Genomic DNA, 22,384 nt, shown 5'->3' on the forward strand with positions numbered 1-22,384 from the left:
CACACACACACACACACACACACACACACACACACGTGCACACACACACACACAGCTAGACACGGTTTCCTTTTCCAACTCCTGCCCAGACTTATCTGCCTCTCCTTATCTGTCTTTCACTTTCTTTCAGCCAAACTTCTTAAGAACAGCAGTGAAACAGATAATCACCCCAACAGATTAACCCCCCCCCCCAGAAGACAGAATAACTGCTGCCAATGACCCTGTGTTGACTGTCTCTCCTCCACTGCTTAGAAGGCTGGGCCACTCTTCCTCCCTCCATTTGCTGGCAGGCTGAGCCCGGTGCTATCCATCAAGCTTCCTCTGCCGGCCTCTTCCTCTGATTTTAATACTCCTAAGTGTTTCGGCTCTGCCCTTTAAGGCAGCGCGGGCTCTGTCTCCTCTTTGCACTCTGTGACACGCGCCGATATAACGTCAGGGCTGGTGATGGATATGGAAGGAAAGCCAGAGACCCGACCAAGGTGTCCTTGTCCCGTGTGCCACGTTTGCCTCGTCACGCTTGTGATCATACGTTTGTGCCAACAGCTCATGTTGGAAGAAAGGAGCGGGTACACTGGGACACTTGTACAAAGTCTGAGTGGGTTTTTCATAAACTGAGAGGGTTCATCTCTTCCTCTTCCTGATTCATATTACCCCCATTTACAGTAGCTCCATCCATATCTTGAGAAACAGAAGCTAAGCAGCTGATGTAAGAGGTACTTTTTATACTGGTGACCTCCAGAGGACCCCCCCACAATGTCTGCTCCTGCAGCCCAGAAAGCTGCGCTGCTCCTGAGGTCAGACAACCAGCTCCACTCTCCTTGGATTTATTTCTCTTCTTGTGTCAGCCGGCGGCCTGTCCACTCATTACAATTCTCCCCAGGGAGGAGACGGGACGGAGGCTCAGGGTACATTACAGCAAATGGACTTTATGGGTCTGTTTTTTTTTTTTACAGCAGGCAGCATTAAGGTAATTGTGTGTGTGTGTGTGTGTGTGTGTGTGTGTGTGTGTGTGTGTGTGTGTGTGTGTGTGTGTGTGTGTGTGTGTGTGTGTGTGTGTGTGTGTGTGTGTGTGTGTGTGTGTGTGTGTGTGTGTGTGTGTGTGTTCTCCAAGAAAAAAAACTGGGTTGTGAAAATACGTTTTTTTTTCCATTTAAAAACTGTCTGTTATATCTCAAAAGCTTCACTCGATTAAAATATAAAAAGTCTGTCTCTGAATATACAACAATTTTCATAGTGAAGCGTATCTTGAGACATTATTTATCCAAAATCTTAATTACAAACAGATTATATTCCTATTTTTGTGAATAGAGACTAATGAAGATCAGGAGGACATTGAGACTTTTTGCTGTGATGCATTTCTGAGCGGTGTGACATGGCAGCCCATCCAAGGCTCAGCAGTCTTTCTCTGGCTTTGTACAAACAATCTCTGGTTCCAGGTTTTTTCTCTTTCTCTCTCTCTTTTTTTTTTATACCGACAGTTTTTCCTGACTTGAATGAAAACACAAGACTTCACAACGAGGGGAAATTCCATGATGCTGGGTAAAACCTCAGCTGTACAACAGAAGGGCTGACTCAGCTCTTCCCGTAGAAAAACATGTCGTTTCACCTTGTCGAGACATTTTTGTTTGTGCTTACAGTCAAGTTGAGATTTGTTTCAGCAGTCACTGCAGAAAACACCATTCCCTGCCCGAGCTGGAGACTGAGATCCAACCTGTATGATGATATCTAAGGGCTGGAGGATGTTTTTAAGTCTTTATCCACTGTCTCTGATTTCAGATGCCCATTTCTGCCACTTCCTGTAACTCTTAATAATGAAAAACTTTATCAAAATAATGACTTAGTGTCTCATAAAGGCAACTTTTCAATCTCATGACTTTCACAAGTAGAATTAGGCTCCTTATGTGACAGACAGACTGTTTATGTGGGAAAAAGCTGAGAAAAGGGCTGTGACTTCTCACTGCTTGGATTTAAAAGCATCGCAGGACGATGGTACTAATTTCTTTCCACACAATGCTCTCACATACTCTGAGGTGTCCTGTCCTCAAATGCGACTTTAACAAAGTCATTGAACATTGTAAACTCATGAAGAAGAGTGCTGAGGACAAACATCTGGCCAGGAAACATTTTGACAAAATGTGGATCCAAATCCACTGAACTCCAAAAGTGAACAATCCTCTCCAAGTAAATGTGAATTTCTTTCCCTTTGTATACAACTTCACACACTTGCAAAATAACAACTTAAAATTGTACAGCAACACCACTGATGTAAAATCCGTCTCCACTATTCTCACAAACATCCACTCCCACAGGCATGAATCAACAACTCTACCCACCCCTTTCCCAAAACTCTTATTTTTCACATAAGTGGGTGAAGATGTTTCCTACCAGCTGTACAGTCGGAGGAGTATCGGACATAATAAACTATTCCCTTTCACTTTATGGCCTTGTAAATCAAAAATCCTTTATTCAGGAAGGAAGTGGTGACAGGCTATCAGCACCGTATCAATCTGGAGATACAATTGAGTATGTAGTCTGGACTAAGTCAGAACGAACTTGTAAAAACCTCCTCAAACGTTCCCTCTCAGACGGAGAGGAGGAGGTGTTTAGAGGCTCTGGGGTAAGAAGCCTGTAATATTCAACAAAAACATAGCCTATGGGCTGAGGATGTGCTGACATGGAGCAAGCTCAGCGCCGGCGAGCGCTTCGCCCTTTTGGCATGACTCCCTGCTGACAGCGAGCACCACAACACATCTCCCTCCCTGGTGTTTCTCAATACACCAGCACCGTCTCGCGCCTAAATCACGTGATTCTGCGGCCACGATATCCAATTCTCAACGTCCTGTCATAAAAAGTAATGATGGTGTGATTCATGACAGACCCTCTCTCTTTGGTTAGCACTGCAGTTTGCACAATAATGCAGAAAAGGGGGGATTTTTTAAACTATCGCTTTGGATTTATTTCCACGACAAAAAAACTTGTTGCTAAGATGCGGACCTCCAATCGTAATGTATTTATTTAAGTCGCCGTGGTTACATTTCTGTCAAATCGGAGCGATTATTTGCCGGCTATTGGCAGTTTTACGGTCACAGCGCTGCTTCAGTGGAGCCGGAGTCTGTGCTGTTGCATTTCTTTTTCCCATGTTCCTGCCAAGTGATTAATCTCCCTGGTAAAAAGCCATGTAATGGGCTGGATAATGCACAGTTTTACATTATCTTGTGAAAAAACTGATGGAAAGCTGTGGTATTTCAACAACACGCCTCCACTCAAGTCTCGCATCACGTCATGAACTTACATATATAATTGTCCTGCCCAGGGGGGATCGTGATGGGTTACCGCATATTTGGGTGTAACACTTTTCTTCTCTCCACAGCAACAGATTTATTTTATTTGCTTATACACTATTGATCCCTTAAGAGACATTAACCCATCGTTTGTCTGCTGGTGCAGGGACGGGTCGGAGGCACCTGGGGAGCTTTTAGGACGCCTCAGCAGGGTGGACGCCTGCCGTCTCACAGGTTTGCTCCAGGGAGTTCAGTAAAGCACACACCACACAATGTCAGTTTCAAATGCAAGGGCGATGTCATCCGATAAATCTTACGTGAATATTGCGTCGTGTGGCTATGAGCTTAATTTTAATGAATATAACCATATGTTTGAAACTTTTTTAATTGCTACTATGGACTATGTAGTCAAATATTACAACCAAGACATACTGTATATGTTCTCTCGAAACCAGATGTTCTGTGAGAAACTTGTGTTGCTCATATATACATTAAGATTATTTTCCATTTTCCTATTCATGACTTGTTTAAAACAATGTGGGTGGGAGACTGTAGTTTGTTTTTCTTATCCTGTAACCACTGTACCTGTACCTTGGTTTTCATATGTTGTACCACTGACTGGTCAGCGTGGTTTTTCATGCATATTCAGGAAATACAACTATTGCAGATGTCACATATTGGTCAATGCACTCACCCTGCAGTACTCGTTGATGGGCCTTAGCCTCTTCATGGCCACATCTCTGATATGACTCCTCCTGAACAGGATCTTCCCTGGATGATGGTAGAAAAAAACTGATTTAGAAGAACAGACAACCCAAAGTTGGAGAAGAGAACTGATGTGTTGCTACAGATCACAGCAGAAAAGTAACATATTCTAATATTCATCGATGTAATGATGAAATAAATCTGTGGAACGCACATCTCGAGAACTGCCACACTTGGTATGTGTATTGTCAAGGTCCAAATGAAGAGCTGTGTCGGATTTGTTGCGATTTGGAAACTTGTTACGTTCAATATTATTAGAATTTGAATAAACAGGCCACCAGCGCTCTGCAGCAGCGGTGGCTGAGACTCGGCCACGGAAGAGATGACGTTGATCATAACAACGTCTTCACGACAACGGAAAAAAAGACAACTGAGGCTCCAGTTCAGGGATGTTCTGCTACTGGGTGGAGCTCCACTGAACTTTGAACAAACAGCCCTTTGTGCAGCAGCGGTGGCGCAGCTTCTTTACTCGCCACGACTCAATTACTGCAGGTCACTTCTGTAAAGAGTTCGGAAAGAAAGCTGCAACCAGTATCACCACACGCCAAGAAAACAGTCCATTCCAAACAGGCATGTTTACAACAGGCACTGCACCAGTCCTTGAAAAGTTTGTCAAGTTATTGAAGACTGATGCTCGTCAGCGGTGATGAAACTTCACAAAGCACTGAACTACAGTCAGGTTCATCACTTCTTGGGTCCTCTGGAAACATTTCCGTTATCGTTTTCCCAATTTGCAGCGTGTTTCTGTATTTGCACGTGTGGTGACTTTTTTGCACGTGTTTCCTTAATTTGCAGTGTGTTTAACCTTCTCGGCCAACGTTCAAAAGCCCCTCTTTAAAAAGGTACGGTTCAGTGGTTAGCACGGTTAGCATATTAGAGTGCAGACACATGCAGACTTGGCGTCATCAATAACACTGACAGCACAATGAGGCGAGTAAGGAGCTAGGTGAATAGCTGCCCTTTCCAAGTCATGAATAAATGATTTGGGGAAAGCAATGACAGCGTAAATGCTTCATACTCATTCTCATCGCCAGACACAAACACCCCCAGTCGCAGACGAGCTGGGTCGCCACAACAATAACAAGAAGGGGCCACAAATAGGCCTCTTAAAACTCTCCTCTAACTTAATGGTATGCAGGAAATTTCCAGAGCCAGCATCTATTTTCTGCTCATTTTAGCTGCTGAAGTTTCTCTGATAAATTCACAGCGGCAGCTCTGTCGGCATGTACAGCAGGAACTGGGCAGGAAGTGGAGGCTGACTGGGAAAAGATCCTGAGTGCAGAGAGGGACATGTTTTTAAAAGTCCCTCTATCACCTCCATCACAGGGCTGAGGTGTTTGTTCAGCGCTTGTTTAAAGCAGACTTGCTGAAACATGAATCAGGCCCTTGACCGACCCGCCTCCAGCTGCACTGTTTCACCCGAGTTACTAAAAATGGCCTTTTCTGCTTCCTTAACCCACACAGCGGAAAACCACAAATGTTTTTTTTGGAGTGTGTATGTGTGAGACTGAAGACTGAATGACATATTGCTTATGAATATTGTCGTTTTGTTTCTGCTCGTCTTTGAAGTTGGTTAAACTCCGAAAAATAAGGATAGATGCAGACTAAGAAAACATGAAAAATAAATAATGTATAAAGAGGTGGAGGAATGTGTAGTGACTTCCAGAAAAAGACCGTAGATCAATTTCACCCAACTTCCAAATTGTCCACCTCCGCACTTCCAACCACGCTTTGCTCATGACGACCTAAAAGTTGACTCAGTGGTCGGTGACAAAAACAACACGCGAAATAGCTTTCAGTTATATCGTGGTTTCCCCACTGTGATATCAAAGAGCCGGTGAATAACAAGACCTGATTGGTTCGGAGCAAAGCTATGAGAAGGTGGGACAAGACGACAGATCTTTAGCGCCTGTTCTGTTTTTATTTGCCATGTCATACAACCTCTTTACACCCAAATGAGCGCAGGTAAACCCACTTAAAAAAGGCAGCAGATGTGTTTTCATTGTTTTCATTTCACTGGCGTGTTGTGTGTAAAGCGACATGTTGGCCAGTGACTGAACGGACGACACGCCTTCATTGCTTTGATGATGCATAGCTTGAACCAGAAAGGGGGCGAAAACAAGCATGTCCACCCGGATGTCACGTTTCCTTCGCCGCTGATTGGAGCTGAAGCCGACAGATACCCGTGACTAACGCAGAGTCATCTGACCCGGGACTGAAAGCTGATTGAACCTTTTCCCAAATCCAAATGTTAGTCAGTGTTTTATATGCACTGCGAAAGGGGCTAAAGTAAATATTTAAACCACTTTTGGATTGATTGATTCATGGTCAAGCCAAGTGAATGAATCCTACAGCTCAGATGCTCCCATGACTCTGCTACTTACAACCTTGAAATGTGGTTCAGAGGCTGAAACTAACCTGATTTGTCACTACATTTGCGCAGAGGAGAAAAGTACATTTCAATGTGAGGGAGACTCATAAAAAGGAGAGTGACTCGCTGAAGAATTAGAGAAGACATTCCAAATCTCTTAGGTGTTGGCAGAGAAACCCAAAAAGGGACACTGTCTGGACATCTCTCGAAAACTAAAGAGTTTTGAAAGTCAACCCTGGACGTCTACTTCTCCTCTCTCTCTCTCTCTCTCCGTCTCTTTCGACCTCTCTCCTCCCCTCGTCACTCCTCACACAGAAAGCTTTTTTGACGGTTTTCCAGAGCTCTCTGGGGTCAGGAGAGAGAAGCACCGACTCAACACTGCCCACTCTGTATGCACGGCAACTCATGGGTGCAGCTGATGAAAAGGGCTTGTTTGGGGAGGGGAGGGAAAAAAAAGCTGCTCGGAGCCACGGCCGAGGCAGGGTCGACTTCGTGACGAATCTCGAGAGCCCGCAGCGGGTATCAAGCAACTCCTGTTTCCTGGGCAGAGTGAGGGGAGGTGACGGGACAGAGGAGACGGAGATGGAAACACAGAGAGGGGGATTGTTACACACCTTACACACAGTAAGCTGTTCTCAGGACTCGGTTCCTAAGCACTGGACTAGTCACACGTGCATGTTTGCCTCTTCAGGGTGATTTTGAGAAGCTAAAACCATTACATAACACAGATTCTGTCGACTTCAGTCTCAGTTGGATCACTGCAGTGAGGACTTGAGGTTTCAAACTTTGTCCTTGTACGCCACAACAAGAAAGTCAAAAGAAAGTAAATGAATGGAGAAATAAACGAGATTAGAAACAAGCAGCTTTTATGGGAACACAGTGAGCATTTATACCCTGGAATGACCTGGCCCCAGTTATTTGAATAAACACTATAAAATCAGCTTTGAGAGGAAAATGCTGTGTTACTTTCATCGCCAGGATTCAAAGATCTGAAAACACTTGACACACACTTTGGAATACTTGACTCAAACTTGGGTTTACAAGAACTGACTTTAACTTGTATTTCATGACGTGAGGCTTGATTTAAGACTTTTTCTAAGACGAGTCTCACCAGGGCTACATCCACTCTGATACATTTTACTTTTAAAAGAGCATTTCTGAAATGGAAATGATGTCCAGACGAGCATTTTAGCTCAGAATCAGAAGTAATTGGTTGCAGAGAACACGAGGACAAAGCAACATCACTGACTAAGACTAACTAAGGAGCAGCAATGGGGAAGTAAAACTTTTCTTGGACCAACAAAGAAACTGTTACTGATAGATTTAAAAAAAGTATCAGTTTCTACATGTCCAGACTACAACACTACACCAGAGTTTTCAAAGTAAAGCGAAGGAAGCAGTGTTGAAGAGAATTGTCATGAAGTATGTACAGAGGCAGACTTGCAGTGGAAGAGTCCGTTTATTACAACATCTGCTGCAGCTTTTATACCCTTTGATAAACAATATTGTTGCCAGTGCTGACGTGTACACGTGCATGTTCCATTTACAAAGATCGAGAAGCTGAGTGTCCACCGACTTGCCTTTAACCCGAAAAACCTTGCCTCAACTTACTGACTGCGACAACGGACAAGTAGTAGAAAAGAACAGTGATTGCTTTCCCCTGAAGACAAGACATGAACGTGATGTGAATGAGGCACAAACACCAAGGTCATTGTGACTTTTGGTCATTCTGGGGAATGTGAGTTATTGAGATCCACAGAGTCGTATTTGACCTGTAACTCCTACTGTGGTAGGCAGATAGACCCTAGCAGCACCGAGTAGCTGAAGTATACTGTGGCTATATCATTAAACAGTACAGGAGAGGGGGAAATCAACCCAAATTACAAATTCATAGTCCACTTCTGGGATTCAAGTTCAGGGAGAAAAGTTTCACCTCTTCTTTGATGCAGGGCCCCTGAAGAAACAGACCCACATTCCTTCTGGGGTTTAGACGACTTGTCAAACAACTTCAGATAATTGGTCAAGAACATATCAGCTCTTTTTCAAGGGCCGGGCTGCTGACATCGCCTTTAAAGAGCATCGCTTGGGGATGTCACATCAAAGTGAGAAGTGTTCAGATGACAAATGGCTTCCGGAGGTAATAAAATAGTCAAAAATATCAAAAAGTGTGGATTTCACTGGACAATGCTGGGAAATGTTGGAACCATTTCTCTGAGTTCAACTTTGGACTCACAACTAAATGCAGCCATCAGGTTTGTGGTGTGTACACCTGGTCAAATTCTGCCTATATGCACGCATGCAGACAAACCACTTTGCTGATGTGGAAACACCGAAGGAGTAAAAGCACCTTGAGGCCTTGAATAAACCCGACCAAGAAGAGAGAGCCACTTCCGTGCCGCCTCCGCCCACAGTCCCGACTTGTGCTTTGTAAGTGAAATATTTCCTTGGCCGTCAGAAGAAACTGTTCTGCAAATTAGGCAAATGTTCTCGTAGAATCCCACTCAGAGGGGAAGTATGACTCTTATTATTTTGGAACCTCTTTTGGTTTTCCTGTCTTTTATTAACAAATCCAAAATAGCGCTACTGATTGCATTATATTCTGACAATTCCATTATTGTGCTTTTCTATTCTATTCTATTTTATATGTCTGATTGTATAAAGCAATGGTAGGAGATAGTTTGAAAAGCAACGTTTTTCTATCCCTCTTCCCTCTTACCCTCCTCCTACTCAATCCATCAAACAGTCCCTGTGTTTGTGCGTGCGTATGTGTGTGTGTGTGTGTGTGTGTGTGTGTGTGTGTGTGTGTGTGTGTGTGTGTGTGTGTGTGTGTGTGTGTGTGTGTGTGTGTGTGTGTGTGTGTGTGTGTGTGTGTGTGTGTTTTTGTGTGTGTAGTATCCCAATGAGTTCCAGACCTGGATGGCCACAAAAATAATCCTATCCCCCACCCGTCCCAAGCCTGCACGGTGGGGGAGTTGTGGGTGGGGTCCCTGGGTGAGGCTTTCTTTCAAGCTCTCATAAAGAATCACTTACAGCAGGATCTAAATCTAAAACTATTTCAAAAGTTGGTCGAGCTGACCCCAAAAGCCTTTGTTCCAAAAAACACTTTATCGCCTCAAGACAATGAAGAAAAGCCAAGAAAAGAACTCAAAATGTGCTGAAATGTTATAGAAACCACAGCAGGTACTTGGTGTGACACCATATCGGCTCCAGGCCTTAACTTGCATATGCTGTGTGTAATACAGTGTTTCTTTGGGCTGTATGCAGAAAGATAAGCTGAATCAGCTGAATGTATAAAGAGCAGATGAAGAAACATCTCACTTGGTTCACAGAACAGTGAGATTGTTCCATCGCGTGGATGTAAACAACAAAACAATCTGTTTTCCTCAAGTTCCTCCACCGTCTGTGACTGAGTCATCGTTGTCCACTGTTTAAACCCAAGAGTTCCTCATGGAGAAACCAGAACTGATGGACTGTTGGTCCTTGGCGGAGGTTTGTGCTCTAATGAGTGCCATTCTTTACCATCTTTAAAATAGTGTGTGTGTGTGTGTGTGTGTGTGTGTGTGTGTGTGTGTGTGTGTGTGTGTGTGTGTGTGTGTGTGTGTGTGTGTGTGTGTGTGTGTGTGTGTGTGTTAGGCATGTGGAGTGGGGCATTAGGGGACAGCGTGTGTTCAACTCTTACCTGGTAGGAATGGAATGATCCTGCGCTTGGGGTCTTTCTGGCCTCCCTCCACTGGGAATTTATCCAGCAACTCCATCTGAAACCGCACAGTTAATCCAAACTTGTTAGCACACGCAAAGTATCTGCGCTCGCATGTAAACATGCATTTCACATTACACACACAACAGGGTAGCTGAGGCTGGAGAGGAAGAGTTCACATTTTTTTTTACAAATCAGCAGTTCCTAGAAGGAATTGGGCCAAATAAAGGAAGGCCTGCCAACGATTAGGAATGTACTGAGCAGATGGTATGGTTTTTCCTCTGCGCTTCATGTGCTGCTGGAGCTGTTTGCAGCAAGGCACCGCTGACAGAGTGGAACATTTCTGTCATTTGTAAGGACCAGAGAGAAGTGACTCCTCAGATCATTCCTCTCAATTTCACTTGATCTTTCTGTCCCTTTAAAACTCAATCTGCTTCGATAGTAAATCATTTTAGCCGTTCTTTCCCTGTCACATCTCATGTCATCTTTGTTGAATACTGGTGAAATCGTGGAGCATGCATCCATATGGTCGTCTGGAGATATGCATGTGTGTGTTAAGAGTGTGGAGACCCGAACCGGCCATGTTCAGGAAATGATTTTCGCCTACGGGCTGTTGGCTGGACTATCTTCCTGTTTTTTTATGCTCGGGTCGGGTTTGGACACAAAAAACGTGTCAAAAGCTTGACGGGTTCAGGTTAATTTGAGTTTTCTCTTGGGCTCAGTCGGGTTTGGACAAAAAAAATTGTGGCACTCTAGTGTGTGTGTGTGTGTGTGTGTGTTCTATTCTCTAGCTGCAGCTGAGGCCAATAAAAATGGCACCTGGCCATATTAACCAATGAACTCTAACTCTCACCCTCTCTCTCTCTCTCTCTCTCTGACACCTGCAGACATCCAACCGAAAGGTTTAAGAGTCAAATTACTTGAGTTTAATGTTAAATTAGAATCCAGTACTTTAAAAACACTACTTTAATCTAACCACAGAAAACAAGCTGTTGAATGTTCTTCAGTCATTTACAAGGTTTATTGTTTTTTATAGATCGTTTTTACAGATTGCACCAAACGAGCATCCCCCATAACTCTATAATTATTATAGATCGTGTAGTTTCAACCTCATCCAAACAGGACATACATTTACTGATGCTTCAATCTGCAGTGTCATTTATATCTTTTAGTAATAAGTTCTGACATCAAACAGCCAGACACAGTCTCACCCACTCACTCTCCTGCACTGGATGTTCTGCCATCGCTCGCTCATGTTACAGATAAAGTCTTTGATGTTTAAGTAAAGGAACATAGGATTAAGAAGATCAGCAGATGCAGTTAGAGCTAAGCCATGTGAACCACGGCAGGGTCCAGCACATAATGACATTATTACCAATTTCTGACAGTGGTCTGTTCCACGTCAACCTGATACAATGATTTTATCTCTCAAGCTACAAGGAGGCATCTGAGGGTCAAAACTAACCGGCTCGCCATACATACAACATCTCGTTGCCTTCACTGTAAATAATATCTGAACCTAGAATTTGAGCTGTTTAAAGACAATATGTTCAAATATCAGATCTCACACTGTATCTGTGTCTATGATCCGTATATTTTGATCCATAATGTGTAACAGATTTATTATTATTAGTGTTGGTATTATTTAGGATTCCTCTTACTCTATATTTGATAAGAGGCATCCAGCATGAACCATAACATCATTTACATCAAGCATATATGAGAGATGAAAATGACGTTAGATTGAGCCAAAGCTAACAGACAGAGGAGGGGGGGGTGGGGGGGGGGGGGGGGGGTGGGGGGGTATTATGAGGTGAGGTGATGGAGAGGTTATGGAAAAAGCAGAGACTTGTGCCAAAGAGTCATCTTTTATACTTTTTTATGGACTGTCTCATTGTAGACAAAGAGGCGTTGTTGTCATAAAACAATACGTGTTCTCAACGGTCTTAAATTAAAAGATGAATAGGTGTTCAAAATTACAAGTTTAGAAGTTTTTTCTATTAAATAAAATCCCCTCATGGCCTTAAAATGCTGTGGATGGAACTGTGCCTATTTAATGTGTGTGGGTGGATGAATGCACATTGGCTCTGCCTCTGCATCCACCCATTGACTCTGCTGCTCGTCTAGTAAAATACAGATCGGCCCCTTATTGTGATTTGGATCCCTTATTCATCTGATGTGCAAAACCCTGACTGTCTGAATACAGTTTGTTGATGCTGGTACCCTATAGTTTCAAAGTAGTAATACTCTAATACTAATACTGAAATTTAACATTGATTTGAAGTTAAAATACAACAACCAAGCAGAGTGCCACTCAATCCAAAGGCAGTTCACCATTTGTCGACAGATTCAAAAGGCCTAGATGGCTGCAGACATCTGGATGTGACAGCACCAGTCAGGAAAACAGGAAATGAAACATCATATATGTTCAAGCATAAAAACGGACACGTGTTTGACATGTGACTGCATGTCTACAGATCTTCAGCTGTGCAGAAGGACCCACCTGGCCTTAGTTTTCCATTTAATGAGCTCCGTTAAGCCCCGGCAGGAGCCCAGCAAACCATCAAGCACACCGAGATAAAAGATAACAGCTTTGAAAATTTAAATCAAATTCTTTAGATGTTAGACTTGAAATATCCTCCCACTTCAAAAGGCCTAGGAAAATTTCCCTCGTTAGAAAAATTAACAGAATTCGCCGAAAAATAATTACAAGCTGTTCATCGTGATATTTAACAGATAAGAGTACAACAAGTTAATTTGGTTTCATACCTGAGCTTTGGTGTAAATGTAGACAACGTTATTCTGACCAATGTTTTATATCTACACAAATAACTGGTTGGTTTTATTTTACATGTAAGAAAGAAGAGACCATCCCTCTGTCAAGAATTTCAAGCCACACACGGTTGCACTTAAATCCCTTCTCATCGGCTCCGACTGCTGAAGCTCCACATCACAAAATGTAATTCCCCTGCTGAGAACAAAACACTCAGTCTCAAAAGAAACAGGGCAGAGAAGTGGTCACTCTTTGTCTCAAAGTTAAAGACCTGAGTCTGTTTAGTTTCTTAAACAAAAGGTAAGACAGGCAGACGATGACAGAGAGACACAGAAGAGCCACTACCCCCCACTACCCCCCCACACACACACTGTAATTGTTCCCATGTGTCTGACTTTGAGTGCAGGCACACCCAGCCTCTCTGTCTGCTCCTATCTGCTCTGTAATCAGAGCCACTCCAACAAGGAGGAGGCATCTGCACAGAGCGAAGCCCGTCTCTTCAAAATATTGGTTACATCACCCACCCCGAAATCAAATATTCATGCTCTACAGGCAGGAGGACGTCAAGCCAAGGCGGAGCACGGCCAAGCTCCACATGAGTTTCCAAAGCTAATATGAAGTATGTTGTTTTTTAATGTCTCCATGTCGGTCAGGGAGAAAGACACATAGGCGCTGTGTAGATGGTATAATGGCAGAGATATATATATAGTCTTATATGGACATCACACCATGATAAGCAATACAGAAATGATCATTTCAATCTCGTCAGTATTGTGAATGTACAAATGTCCAGGTTCATTCAAACCCTGAAACTTTCTTTCACACGTGATTGACGTGAAAGTACTTTTTTAGTATTTTTCATTCAAAATTCACATATTCATTCAAACTTTAATTAACTGTTTGAATTCAAAATCTACAGAACAGTCTAGAGGTGCATGAATCCGTCTTGCCTCCAGCAGAGGGCGCTCTATCAGCATGAACTACATTGACCTATTAGTTACGTTGTTTTGCTACGACAATGGATGACGCTAGCAAGCAAAACCGTCCTGATCGTGAAAACTGAAGCAGTGTGTGAAAGTACTTTGGGTTCTACACTGTAGATGGCAAAGTAACGAACAAAGTTGAGGCTGGTTGTTGACGTTGTACAAACATGTCAAATTTGAACTTTATTTTTAGAACAATAATAAGATATTTGGATAAATTAAACAATCAAATAAAAACTTTTGTTTGAAAATTTAATTTAACAATAATCATGAAAAAATTGTGTGGCAAATTTCAGTCATTAGTTGACTACATTTAGACCAACAGACCCAGTGTAATGAAGAACCAACCTCTCCACTGTCTGTTAATACGCCCCTCCCACTGTAAACCTTTAAACACTGTTATTTAATTGAACAATTCTTGCTGAATCAGAGGCTAACGTAATCTTCCGCGGGGGCTATAATTTGTCTAGTCCATATCCGCTTTAACCACATCATCGGCCTTCACATAAAGGCCTAATAAAGAAGATCTGAGAAGCTCCAGACGGGCGAGCGAGAGAATAAACATTCCACGAACAATGACTGCTCTCTTTTCAACATGCCTTTCTCGCTGCTCTCTTACTCCGTCACTGTAGATTAATGTATGAGGTCATGTTTAACCCTTTGCAGACAATCCCCCTGAAAGACTTTGCAGAAAGCTAAACTATTAGTCCACTTATCAAGCAGTGAGAGGACAGTGTGCATGGGCAGTGACTCAGGGTTAACAGTTGCTGCAGGCTAATGTCAAGGGCTTATTATCAACCACTTTAATGCTGGTATTAAATGGAAGGTTGACTTGATCACTGGGTTTATGGGGAACAGTTGTAATGTAAATCTATACAAAATATTATTAAAAAACAGTAGTTCTCAGACTTCTTTCCCCGTTTCTGTTAAATAGTAAATTAATTAATAAATAGCATATAATAAAGAGGTACAGTTAATGGCTAGATGAGTAAACTACATCTGTGCATAAATAAAGTTACTGTCCTCTGACTAACTTTCCTGGGTAGCATCTTACATGCTAATGTTAGCATGTAGTAAACTCAAAAGGCAAATTTCTGGGAGCACGAGGATGATGATATCAGTGCCTCGGTTTAATGTCGCACTTTTAGTTAATCCCTGAAGAGCCATTCTCCGTCTACGTACCCACCTCCAGAAAGGTCACAGAAGAGGGTCACGTTAAAAACAGCACCCGAGGGTGTGGTTCTGGTTCAATGATACTAAGGCACACTTGAGTAAGTACATTGGCTTGACCTTGACATTGGATTCTCAGTTTTAAGGAACGATAAATGGACGAGGGTGAGCAATAACATTGGCCTGATTTATGGTAATTTTCTTATGAAAATGACCTAAATAGAAACTTTCCGCAAACAGGAAATAAAAATATTGTTGCTGCTTTGGGGAATTTGTAAACCAGTCTGCCCCCCCCCCCCCCTCTTTAAAATGATTCCTTACTCGATATAACTGCAGAAATATGTGACAGCTGTGCCACTCTGAATAAACAAGTAGCGACATATTGGATTTTTTCCAACAACTTAGAAATCAAAGTGTATCCTGTATCCACGGTGAGAGGGGGAGCTGGAGGACTGGGCCGGTGAAGTTGAGTGGACACGTGTGCAGCATGGAAACTGTTAAATCACAGAGCCGCTATGGATGACCCTGTGGCACAGAAAAAAAGCTCAGCACTTTCCATCTTTCTAAAGCAACAGCTCCGTCTATTTCTGTTCACAATTTAATACAAGGAAACAAAAGGAGGGAAAGAGTTTTAACAGTTTTTATGTTAAAATGCTTAATTACTTCTAAGTCCACTCTATATTCAAGAGCTCTAGCAGTGGAAACATAACTCCCTCGTGCTACTTAGGTGACGCTGCTGCACAGACTCTGTTGTGGGTGAAAAAAAGTAGGTGAGTATGAGCAGAAATATCCCGGGTGAGAGGACCGTCTGGCTCTTAATATGCTCAGGATGTGTTTGTAATTAGAGCTCTGAGCCACGGTGCCGACCGTGTTCCAAAGCAGATGCTTTCCATTTAATGGACCATTTTTATTTATCATGTCCATTAACAGGTAAATACTTAAATCTGCCAGGAGAATCGTTACAGCAACACAATACCATTGAAAGGGTGAGGGAATACAAAGTATAAAGATTATAACTGTGGCCTTTAGGGTCAATGTCTGAATCTTACCTTTCATATAAAAGGAAAAATTACTGATAATGTGGAATTCAAATATGTAATAATATATAATGATAAGAATAGAAAATATTGAAAATGAATGGAGAATTCATATTGAGCTGTGGTCAGTGATCTCAGTAAAAGCTCATGGTGCGAGGCATCAGCTGCTCGGACCAGCTGTGGTGACAGGATGTGGCGAATAACACTTCCTGTCTGGCTGCTAACCCCATGTATCATTTTTTTCTCTATTCATATGAAGCCCCCTTTACGAGAGTAGACCACAGTCGACAAAAGGTAAAACAAAAGCAAAGGAGGATGAGAGGAAATGATGAAATGGTCATGAGAGGAAACTGAGCGACTCGGTACGTCACCATCTTTACGGGACAACTGCTGACACCCAATGTTTAGCGCTGACCCAAAATTAACTGTCCGGTCCAACCAACCCTTTTTAACTTAGATCTTATACAAATCAAGTTGACACTACAACAAACTGCCTCCAATGAGCAGCTGAATCAAAGTCCAACAACGACCAATAACTTTCACCTTCTCCCGCCAACTCGCCCTTTAATTATTTATTTACTTGGTTTATCTATATCTCCCTCACCACCCACCGGCTGTCGATGCAGCAGGAAGCAGCTGAGAGCACTGTGGAGGAAAACACCTGCCGGGAATTCCCCTGCTGAGAATATCTCATATGACTATAGATCCGATACTGTATACGCCAAGGATGTTATTAGTAATTTGTGCTGGTAATATGCTCACATAGCGGTGGAATAAGCCTGACATGATGATCTGTGCCAGTTAACTGTGTTCTATAAATATTTGTGGATGTTTTAAAAACTGTTTCATAGCTTAGTCATGGATTCATGTAATGCTGATTAGGATTTCTAGCTTTTAAGACTCACTTTCTAGCCCATATTGGAAAAATAAACCTCCCCATAAAAGATATGATCTGCTAACATCAACAGTAGTCACACACAATCTAAAAAGCCTTCTTGAGCCAAAACGTCGGAAGCCGGATGAAGAAACCAACATTTTTGAATTTCCAAATCACTCATCTCGAAAAAACATACATAAATGTTTTGAAATCCATAGAGATAGGGAATTGAGAATAACTAAAGAAGGCAACAGATCTTAAATCAACCATTCAACTTGAATGTCAGTATAGTAATAATTTCAGAAAAGAAGATTTTTAGCACTAACATACAAATTCTATGCTACGCAGCTCCTTGTATCTTCTTAAATAACCAGCAGACAACAGCCCTTCCTTAACATTTTCAGTCATTCTCCCTTCTGATTACTGTTTATAGCCATTTATGCACTTTGACTTGGGTAAACCCTCAACAAATAGAAAGGTGATACAATTAAAAAGTAATTACGGATGTTATATCAGTGAGACTGGAGGCTACGTCTATATTCATATCATCAAATTAGTAATGAGATGGTTTACATCCTTCTGGTTGACATTATATTTGCAGGCTCAGAAAACCTCAGTGGACCACGGTGATTCTTTACTTCACTACTCCTGCTTTGACCATCCTAATCAATTAAAAGGCATTTAATCCCATTAGGGTCGACAGTATGCTTTGCCTGAATTGACTTTGTGCCCATTGCCTTTATGCATTTCCTGGAGTCCATGCTCTCGAAGCTCAGACGTGGCCCCGGCCTCAGATCCATTACCTCTGAAAGAGGAAGGGAAACTAGGATGCTAATGAGATTCCCTCCTTGTGCAACACACAACTTGCCAGCATGACGCTCGCGAATGATTCAGACATTTCTGTGGTCATCAGTGCGGTCGTCGCATTCATCACTGTCCTCTCTTAACTGCGCTGGGACATTTTCCGACTCCTCTCCAACAATATAATTACCAGTGCCATGCGGGTGGATGAGGAGAGTCTCTCCCTGGCCTATCTTAGAAATCGCTGGTGGAAAAGTTCAAACCTGTCACATTCCTAAAACATGAAACTGTGCACCTACAATATGAGAAGAACATATCATGTCACACCAACACAGCTTCACACGTGCACAGACACACACACACACCTACTCACCTGCAGGTCAAAGAACTTGCTGTAGCGTCTGAAGATATTTTCAGTGCTGCCATCGCTCCAGAGAACTTTGATGATGTAAACCTGGAAAAAACAAAACACAAAAATAAATTCAACACTTGAAATAACAAATAACCGTTATTGTTATTCACTTGAAAATCCCAACCCCCCCGCCTCGAGGCGTCACTGCTGACTCATGGTGCCGGTAATTGCCGTTGCTGTGACTCCTGGTCAGGGCAGGATGGGGAAAGGCACACAGCCAGTCAGTAAACATGAGGCAGCAGTCACCGTCATCAACATCCTTCCACAAAAACACAACAGGGACATCCAATGACTTCACTTCCTGGTTTTAGCATCACTTCCTGCAGAGGAGGATGTCACTATCCTGGATGTGAGGCCTTCCACATAATGTCACAATCTGTGTCTCAACACCATTCGAGTACAGAGATAGTTGAAAATGATCTTATAGCACATATCAAACCACAACTTCCAGCCGACTCATATCAACGAGATTAAAACATCACAAAGCATTTAACCGAAAGCATCTGGCCTCATCACTGCAGTCTGGAGGCAGCAGACACGGTTCTCTTTTTGTTTTTTTATCTTCCCTAAAGACGAACAAGAGAGGAGAGGCAGGGAGGTGATTGGAAACTCCTGGGTGGCTCGCTGTGTCTGACTGAACGCTGTTGGCCCAGCTCCCGGAGCTTCTCTGGCCTCGCTCTCTCTTTCAGGGCACTGAAGTCAGATGCGGCCATGGAGAGAGCCGGTCTGAGCGCTGCACATCAGGCCAGCAGGGAATCTGTCTTTGTTAAATAAAAAGAGGTGTGTCCCTGAAACATTGTAGATTTATTCCCTATCAGTGTGTGCATGTAAACTTCAATTCACGGAGGGACATCTATACATTAACAAAAGCATAGGGATTACTTTCAGGATATTGTTTGTTGCGAACTACTAGGGCTTATTTATTTGCTACCGTTTATATAAAACCCTTAGGCTAGTAGGGGTCTCTGAATCAAAACAATAACAAAATACCTAGGTTGATAACATTGTGAAGCAGCGCGGGATCATGGGAGTTGTTGTCTTCAGCACCATTGCCAATGAAAATATACCTGAGGCAACTGAGGTGCAAATCAAGTTCACGGATGAGTGAAATTAAGTTGTATTCACGCTACGCAGCAAATGGTAAGGGATTATCGTGATTCATTACAAGTGGAAGGAAAAACAGTCAAAAGGCTATAACTGGCCAACAGCGTGTTTTTGCTTCATCGTACGTCGTTAGCTCCAGAAGTTATAGTCGGGTAAAGCTCATGTGAGGCGTCCTGTTACCTTATATCAAATTGGGGATTTCTCTGGGATTGAAAATTGTTGGAAACATGTTGGATAATTTAATTACACAAGTCAACAAAATACATAACATCGGTTAATAGTTTTTAGACATGTAATAAAGAATTGTTACATTTCTTATCTTTAACCACAACTACAAGCCTTAGGTCGGAAGAGGATTGAAATAAATGTACCAACGAGTCAATGAAACACTAATATTAGCTGAATATTCTCTTAGGAATGGGATTTTTCAGGTCCCTTTCTGAACAAAAAGGCTTGAGTCAGATGAGCTTTAAGCTGCCTGTTGTACTCGTAACCACACTTCAGGGTTCTGGAAGGTTTAAGGTGTCCTGTGTGTGTGTGTGTGAGAGACACAGATGGAGGCAGATGGAGAGGACACAGGACCTGGAGAACTCTGTGTCCTTGACCACTGACACTCACAGCGGTATAAGGTCTTTTCGGTCCTTCAACCCAGCCATCGCTTCCACATGCGTGGGCACAACCCAACACAGACACACAACATGTACACACAGCTAACACGGACACCTGCTAAGGACTTGGCACAGGCCGTCCCTGTTGGCCTGCTCACACGCATGATGTCATATGTGTTACTTTAAATTGACCCGTGTGCACTTTTGTAGACAAATTATACCACGTGCACGGTGTACCACCCCCACACACACACACACACCATCACCTCTACTCACTTCAACAGACAAGAAAGATGAAAGCTCCTTTGTTTATGAACTGCAGATTTAAAAAAAAAAAGAAAAGAAAAATGAGTCTTTGGCTTTTTGACATTCTTGTCTCCCACTCAGGCTCTGCAGTACCAGTGGGAGATGACTGCTGAGAGAGGGAAGATGTCCACACACATTCTTCTTGTTTGGCCCTGCAGGACGACTATTACACTAAAGTAACACAATACAGACACATGTGCCAATAGAGATACTGTTAATGGGATTATCTCAGAATTATCACATGACATCTATTACACACACAAGGATATTGAAGCGTGTAATGTCAACATCAGCTCAACACTGCAGAACTAGAGCTATTCTGTGTAAAATGTCGAATCATCAATACAGTTGGCATGTGGGGTCAAAATATACATCCCAAGAAAAAGAGAATAGAGTAGCTGTGAGTCATAAAAGCACAAATGCTGCACGACATGTGGTAATATTTAGGCCCTTCCCTTGTTCAAACATTGCCTTGTTTTCCCTGTGTTGACCTGAAAGAGCGCCGCTGCCATCCAGACTTCCTGGTTATCAGGGCCTGCACGTTGTGGTTTGTGATTCAGACAGCCGGGGGCACGACAAAGCTGAGACGCTCACTTTTAATTCAATTCTCATGAGGATAAGGTGTGGACCGGACTGATTCGTGGTATTGAGATGTTTTCTGGGAGCTTCCTCTGCGATGGCACACATGAAGCAGGCATGTGAGAAGGTTTTTTTTGTTAGATTGCAGGCTCTGGTGGTGTCAGGACAATGTTTATGTTCACATATGCATGTGATACATATGAAATGATGTCACTTCTATAGACTGAGGGCGGGTCAGAGGTCACAGGAGCTCCAGACACTCAGCTGATCTTTAATAAAAGGCATCCAAAACAACTACACTGAGCTTAAATCCAAGATAAGAACTAAAAACATACAGTTATTTGTCATATATTTGATCTTTATAATGAACAGACAAAGCAAAACGTCCTGATTCACAGGAGGAAACACCCCAATGAGCAACTTTAGGAGGAATGTGTTTCTCTAACATGTCAAACTTCTTTTTCACTATGGACTGTTTGGATCTGAAAAATAATCTATGGACCGTTTTGTTTACAATCTTCATCTTTGTTTCGTTTTGAACGTGGAAGTCTCTCTGTCCAGTTCTCCTGTTGAACTGTAATCTGACACTCTCTTTGTTTTTAACTTTAGCCCACAGGAAAAGCAGAAGAGCTGTTAAATTGAAACCTCGATCTGTTGCTCAACTCAACAACCCTAGCGCAGATTTGATTAATTATTATACAACAAAAGGGGCCTTACGTAGTGTTTGTTCGGGTTCCTCCGCTTCTGGACATCCTGCACGGTTACTTCTTGCACGGTGCGCCGGGGCATGATGTCCTCCTCTGTTGCTCCCCGTTCAAAAAAAAAAGAAAAACTGGATTTCTCGTTGGGGTTTTTTACGAGCGATTAAAAACCCGGTGGAGAAAGTTTGCACGGGGACGTCTCTTTGTCATCCGCGCCGCTCAGATCCGCGTCCTTTCCCAGCAACAAATGGCTTTTTCACGCGTAAAACGGTCCAACATTCAGCCGCTGAAGTTAACACTCTCTGGGTTCTCTCTCTCTCTCTCTGTTTCCTCCCCCTCTCTCTCACTCTCTTCCCCTCTCCTTGTGCCTCGTCCCGTCCCGCTGGCGGCTCCAACCACACTCCCAGCCTATCCCGGCTCGCCCACTCCCATTGCAGCCACTGGGACGACCATGATTACGCACCACGGACCAACCCCTCCAGCGTCAGAGAGAACCACAGGCTGCGGGATCTCACAGCTGGAAAAGGCTCCGGTCCAAACAATTAAAGCTGCATCACTGGCTGGTAACGTGTTGATGTCAGTAAGAAGAATACACACAGATTCTGAAGTGGAGAGTCAAATCTCTACGGGGGTGTCATGCTCAAGGGCACAAAGGGCGCACATGCTGCTTATAGGCTACTTAACATTGTCATTGTGAATCTTGTTTACAGCCTTTAGGTAGAATGTGTAGGTCTACTGTGTTTACACATTTATATTTCACAAGCTTTTTTCATCAGATATACACTCAGATCTTTCTGATGAATCCACGCAGAGCTGACAAAAAGTGATGGCTTTCAATATCTTTCATCATTTGTTCCATTTGGCTGTTTCAAGCATTTATCCTCCAGCTTATTATTAAATCAACTATTTAAATGTTTGC

At 42.8% G+C, this 22,384-nt stretch overlaps 1 protein-coding gene across 4 annotated transcripts in view; it reads right to left on the bottom strand.

The window, feature by feature from the left end:
• Window positions 1-21,894, bottom strand: part of sh3pxd2b (SH3 and PX domains 2B) — a 36,085-nt gene extending 14,191 nt beyond the window's left edge. For 2 of the 4 annotated variants that reach the window (XM_034606552.1, XM_034606554.1), the window contains exons 1-4: window positions 21,482-21,831; window positions 18,129-18,209; window positions 10,097-10,172; window positions 3,976-4,052 (exon numbers count right to left, since the gene is read on the bottom strand). In XM_034606552.1, the coding sequence (XP_034462443.1) occupies window positions 3,976-4,052; window positions 10,097-10,172; window positions 18,129-18,209; window positions 21,482-21,553 (306 nt within the window). In that variant the 5' untranslated portion in view covers window positions 21,554-21,831. Of the gene's footprint in view, window positions 1-3,975; window positions 4,053-10,096; window positions 10,173-18,128; window positions 18,210-21,481 lie in introns of all 4 variants that reach the window. The other 2 variants (XM_034606553.1, XM_034606555.1) reach the window with 2 other exon arrangements.
• Between the last annotated feature and the right edge of the window lie 490 nt (window positions 21,895-22,384).

This window comes from Hippoglossus hippoglossus, chromosome 14 (genome assembly GCF_009819705.1).
Source record: "Hippoglossus hippoglossus isolate fHipHip1 chromosome 14, fHipHip1.pri, whole genome shotgun sequence".
Classification (NCBI taxonomy): domain Eukaryota; kingdom Metazoa; phylum Chordata; class Actinopteri; order Pleuronectiformes; family Pleuronectidae; genus Hippoglossus; species Hippoglossus hippoglossus.